Below are 5,752 nucleotides of genomic sequence, written 5' to 3'. Positions count from 1 at the left end.
ACCAATCAGCAAATCTATCTAATCCGGATTTGAAGACCCGAACAGATGTAGTATTGGCCCGGCAGAATAGGAGTAAGTCATCAGCGAACCCCAGTTGGAAGATTCTAAGATCGTCACACTTCCAATGGAATGCGAAGTTCATGTCCTGCTCGATCAGCTGTAGTATTCCCATTTGTAGAACCTCCATCACAAGGACGAAGAGATATGGTGATAAGAGGTCGCCCTGTCGAAGCCCTCTGGCACCCGCAAATATCCATGTGGATTTCCGTTCATCCCCACCGAAAAGGAAGGTGAACTGATACACTCCTCAACCCATCGACTGAAAGTCTCTGGGAAACCGACTGAAACATCGATAGCAGGAAATCCCAGTCGACAGTGTCATACGCCTTCCGAATGTCAACTTTCAAAGCACATCTCGGTAGGAGTCGGGCCTGATTGTAACCAGTGAAGAGTTCCTGTGCTAACATAACATTATCCCCTATGCTCCGGCCAGGGACAAATGCTGCCTGGCAGGGGCTGATAATCTTGTCCAATATCACACTCAATTTTTGGACAATAAGTTTAGCAATGATTTTATAAAGTACGTTGCAACAGGAGATAGGGCGAAAATCTGCAACAGATGTGGGAGAGTGTACTTTGGGGATAACCGTCAATATTGTGCTATTAATCTGCTTAAGAAGCTTCCCCGTAGAAAAGAAATCCAGTACTGCCTTCGTTATCTCCTGTCCCACCACCGACCAGGCTTTTTTATAGAATCCTGATGAATACCCATCAGGTCCAGGTGCTCTATCCTCGCCGATGTCAAAAACAACTTTTTTATATCCTCTGCACTGAACGGTTCAAGTAGGTGGCCTGCCTCCTCAATTGTTATGATATGCCTCGCCCAAGGCCGAAGAAACCGAAGGTCCATCACCCTCTGACGCCTGTCTCCCCCTAGTAAGGATTGATAATAGGAGATAATTTCTTGTATGACTGCATTTGGTTCTGTAATTGTAATTCTTTGGGCATCATTAATTTGCAAGATCCATCTAGCTGTCCTTCTTTGGGCAATTTTACGAAAGAACACTCTGGAGCACTGGTCACCACCCTTCATCCATTCCATCTTTGCCCTCTGCTGCAGCATGATCCTCTCCAATTCGGCCGCCTTAGCATACACAAGCCGACTGCAGTGCTCCAACAGAAGAATAAGCTCATCCTGTCTGTGCGAGCTTACCAGCACTTGGGCCTGCTCCAGGAACCCCCTTGCCAACTCAACATTGTGAGAAAGATCCCCTTTATTTCTCCTCTGTTCTCGAAAAATAGGTTTGAGTGCCTTGAGTTTGCGGGTGACTGAGAACATAGGCACTCCCACTATTTGTTGCTGCGATATACTCTGCACGCTAGGAACAAAATCTGGTGAGAGAGTAAGGAAGTTGTCAAACCGGAACATACCTCCAAATCGCTGCTGATTATCCCCATTAACCACCATCGGCGAGTGATCCGATGTCCGTGGAGTGAGGCATTGGTAGAATACTGATGGAAACTGCAAAGTCCATGTATCATTGGTTAGCATACGATCAAGTCGCTTCCACAAGTTGCGAGGGCTAGCACTACGATTATGCCATGTGTGGTACATTCACCCTGCATCGGTAGTGGCAAAAGCGCAATATTCTGTAGGCACGTATTAAATTCCTCCATCGCCACTCTTATATCTCCCGACGTACCACAGACCTCACTGAGATCCCTGACTGCATTGAAGTCACCTCCAACCAGCCAGGGAATATTAATGCATTGGACAGCTAAGGATTCTAGAGAGGCCCATAATTCTCGCCTATCAGAGACCTTAGTAGCACCATACACAACAGTAATATCAACATACTCTTGTAATGCTCTAATATTGACACGGCAGTGTATAAACTGGTTTCCCACCTAAATAATATCCACATCAGTATAATTATAATCCCAAGCAATCCATATCCGATTTCCAATATTGTCATAATCCATAAACCATTTCCAATGAGGTATCAAAAATGATTGGATACTAGCACAGTTATTAATGTGAACACGTGTTTCTAGGAGACCAATAAAGTGTAACCTGAACTCAGCAATGATATCCTTGACCGCTAGTTGATGATCCCTCTTGTTCAGGCCACATACGTTCCATATGGCAAGGTTTAACATGGGTCCCTAGGTACGGGGTTGCTTCGCTTAGGACCCCTTGATGAACCTTCTACACTATCAAGTAATTGTAGCGCATCGAAAGAGTTATACGTAACAATCTCTTTACCTCTCTCTTCCCGACTGGGTCCCGCTACAGTTGGACGGGTACCACGGTCTTCTGTCTGCTTCGCCACAGTGTGAGGTCTTGGGTGGTCTCTTGTTCTTTCAGTCACCATTGGGCCTCGTAGTGCTCCCACTTTGGGTACATACACATTAACCGGTGGCTTGATAGATTTGGGTTTGTTGACAGTGCACTCCTTGGCTGAGTGTCCCAATGTCATACAGCTGGTGCATCTCGGGGGTAGCCATTCATACTCCACATCAACTTTGCACGGTAATTCTCCTCCTTCCTCATCAGGTGTCATAATAATAATGTGCTTTAGCATTTTCGAATTCACATCCAGCATAACGCATACACGAGCGAAATCCAGTCTCGTGCATGCTCCCGTGATTGCATCCGGGTATAAAGGTTTACCCATCCACTAGCCACTATGCTGAGTCCCTCCTCTGTCCACAACTCCATCGGAAGGTGGAGCAATTTGACCCAGACAGGAACCTGTGTATGTTTAAGTTTCCTCAGAACCATTCCCGGTTCCCATTTTTGAAGAACAATAGGCTGCCCCTGAAACAGCCACGTCCCTCCTTCAATAATATCTTCCATATCTGCAACTAACTTAAACTGGAAGAAAAAGAAACCGTTAGTAGTACCAGTTACCTCTCTTAACCCCGGCCAAACTGATAACGCATATTCCTTCAAATGGTGAAAGTACGGGCGTTTCCCTAAAAAGTATCCGACCCAGTAGTTTTCCAGCGCTTAGACCCATGTCTGATAGTGTCTAACGTCGGTCTCACAATCACCTCTCCATTTTGTAGTGTTGGAGCAATGAACTTGAGGGGCCTTCGCGATGAGTGGTTAAATGCATGCGCAATTTTATCGTCAATAATTGGTTCGGGAAATGCATTCAACGGAATATTACCCACGTACAATCCCGTTTGTACTGGAGCAACAAATCATTTTTCCTTCGCCATGTTACATTCCATGTTCTCTGCTATTGTGTTGTCAAGAAGCTGATTTTTTCCTACATGACATCAGCAGCAGCATCACTGCTGACATAAGCCCTACTGTCATCATTGTCATCACTGTCATTGCTGACATCAGCCCTAGCGATGCTGATGTCAGCAGAATTTTCATCCAACCTTTGCGCCAAGTCAACCGCTGAGTTGGGCTCCACGTCATCGTCCACATCCCCGATTCGAGCGCCACCTCACTGTCCATGTCTCTCGCCGGCAGTACCGTCGGAAAACACGTTTGCACCGTCTCAAATCGCCGGAGGAGGTTTCCAGCAACTATCTTCGCCGGCTGCGAAGTTTCCGCCATCGTCAGTCCATCGGACCCATTGTTTTCCGTCGTCTTCCCCATCGTGCTCACCGGCAGAAGACTCCGGTAGGCCTGGCGCCTCGCACGAGCAGGTGGGAAATCTGTTGTCCTTGGCATCATCTTCGCCGGCAGAAACAACGCAGCTTCGCAACCTTGCCAAATCGCAATTCCCATTTTAATCGAAGTTTCTCAAGGGCTGTCGTTGATTCATGGTCGGTTTTTTCAATTACCTTGTGTGCAAGACGAAGGAATTCAGCCATATTGAAAGAAGATTTTAGTCGTTCTCCATGGTTTTCGTTCAGATTTGCGCCGTCAAACCCTAGATTAGGGTATCGCACTAGGTCTTCGTCTTCCACGTCCAAGATTGGATCTTTTTCGATGGGTATTACTCCTTCACCCTCGCCATTCGTTCAGCTGTCGTCTGCCATAGTCACAACCTCCATAACAGTAGCCGTCGCTTCGTCTTCCTCAGCCGACTTTTTGGCTTCCACGGGCGTCGTTTCATCTTCGTGGGCGGCGCAAAACCCTAATTCTGAAAGTGACGAACTAGGGCCTTAATCAATTGCTTTTCCGTCGAAAATCATTCCCTTGCCATCCTTATCACCATGCCAGCATAGGAGAGTATCAGAATCGCCGTTAATCTCCTCGATCCGAACCTCCATCAATGGCGGATTTGCGATTTTATCATGTATTTGGCCGGAAACTTGCCCACGCCGGACTGTCTCTTGCTGGAAACCATCATCGTCAACCCCCTCATCGTCGGCTGCCGTTCCCATGGCTGCCGGCCGGAATATTTTGGGCTTGGGGTTTAGTGTGTGAAATCGAAGGTGTGCGAGTGTGTGAGAGAGAATTGAGAGAAAATTGAGAGTCCATTTTTTTGTTTTTGTGGCATTCGTTCAACGGTTTCTTTTTCTTCCAATTTAAGTCAGTTGCAGATACGGAAGATATTATTGAAGGAGGATCGTGGCTGTTTCAGGGGCAGCCTATTGTACTTCAAAAATGGGAGCCGAGAATGGTCCTAAGGAAACTAAAACATACACAAGTTCCTGTCTGGATCAATTTACGCCACCTTCCGGTGGAGTTGTGGACGGAGGAGGGACTCAGCATAGTGGCTAGTGGAGTGGGTAAACCTTTATACTCGGATGCGATCACGAGAGCATGCACGAGACTGGATTTCACTCGTGTATGCGTTATGCTGGATGTGAATTCTAATATACCAAAGCACATTATTTTTTTTTTTGGGTAAATGTAAGTTTCATTAATAACATCAAAGCACATTATTTTTTTTTTTGGTAAATGTAATTTTCATTAAGTAAAAATAGTTGTATAGTACAACAATTTGATCATCAATTGGTTTCTCCCTCGACAGGCCAAGGGATACGCCATAGTCTATATAATACTCGTTTACTAACTGACAAAGTAGTGTTGATACTGAGGATCCTCTTTCTGACGTCGTCGATGATCATCATACCAATGGTGTTCGCTGTCCGTTCAGTATGTTCAAATCGCCTCAGGTTCCTCTCTCTCCAAATGTGATAGACACATGCTGCTAGTAGTGAACGGTAAGCTATGTTGACAATGTGCTTTCCTCTCCATTTTTTTGTCGCCCATTCAATGTCTGTTTCCCAATCCCTATTGGGCCATTGGAATCGAATTCTTCTGCGTATTTCTGTAAGGCACTGCCGGCTAAATCTGCATTAGAAGAATAAGTGAGAGTGGGTTTCTGTACTTCCGTCGTCACATAGGATGCAGGCTCCCAAATGGGATAGCCATGGTTTGTCCGTGGTGGGAAGTTTGCCAAGAATTGCGAGCCAAAGGATGAACGCATGTCTTGGTATCTTCAAGGAGCCCGAAAGTAGTGAAGACCTGCCTATTTTCGGCCCTGGGGGGTCAATTAATTTGTAGAGGGCCTGTGTTGTGGGTTGTCCTCTGTCAAATCTCCAGACAACCCTGTCCGCTCCTCCACAAATCTGTGGCAAGGTGTGGGTGATCTCCAAACACTCAAAATCTGTAATGGGAGGCCAATGCCACTCTCCCTCTGAAATAACATAACTGAGCTTGGTCGATTCGTTAATACCAAGTAATCTTGGCCCCCGTGGAAATCGCTCAATGAGTGGTCCGAGGTGATGCCATGGGTCCTGCCAAATATAGAAAGTAGCTCCGTTTCCAATCTGA

General features: G+C 46.2%; 1 protein-coding gene across 1 annotated transcript; it reads right to left on the bottom strand.

The window, feature by feature from the left end:
• Positions 1-269: 269 nt before the first annotated feature.
• LOC148786638 (uncharacterized) lies at positions 270-3,751 on the bottom strand. Its single transcript, XM_088886214.1, has 6 exons — positions 3,323-3,751; positions 2,675-2,878; positions 2,175-2,576; positions 1,711-1,908; positions 769-1,522; positions 270-610 (listed from the first exon to the last, which is right to left on the bottom strand). Exons 1-6 carry the CDS (start codon positions 3,749-3,751, stop codon positions 270-272), a joined length of 2,328 nt encoding a protein of 775 aa, XP_088742340.1.
• Positions 3,752-5,752: the final 2,001 nt, after the last annotated feature.

The sequence above is a fragment of the Sesamum indicum genome, linkage group LG10, assembly GCF_026168435.1.
Source record: "Sesamum indicum cultivar Baizhima isolate 11 linkage group LG10, ASM2616843v1, whole genome shotgun sequence".
In the NCBI taxonomy this organism is placed as follows: domain Eukaryota; kingdom Viridiplantae; phylum Streptophyta; class Magnoliopsida; order Lamiales; family Pedaliaceae; genus Sesamum; species Sesamum indicum.
The sequence above is the reverse complement of the archived record's forward strand: the minus strand, read 5'-3'. Positions and strand labels throughout refer to the sequence as shown.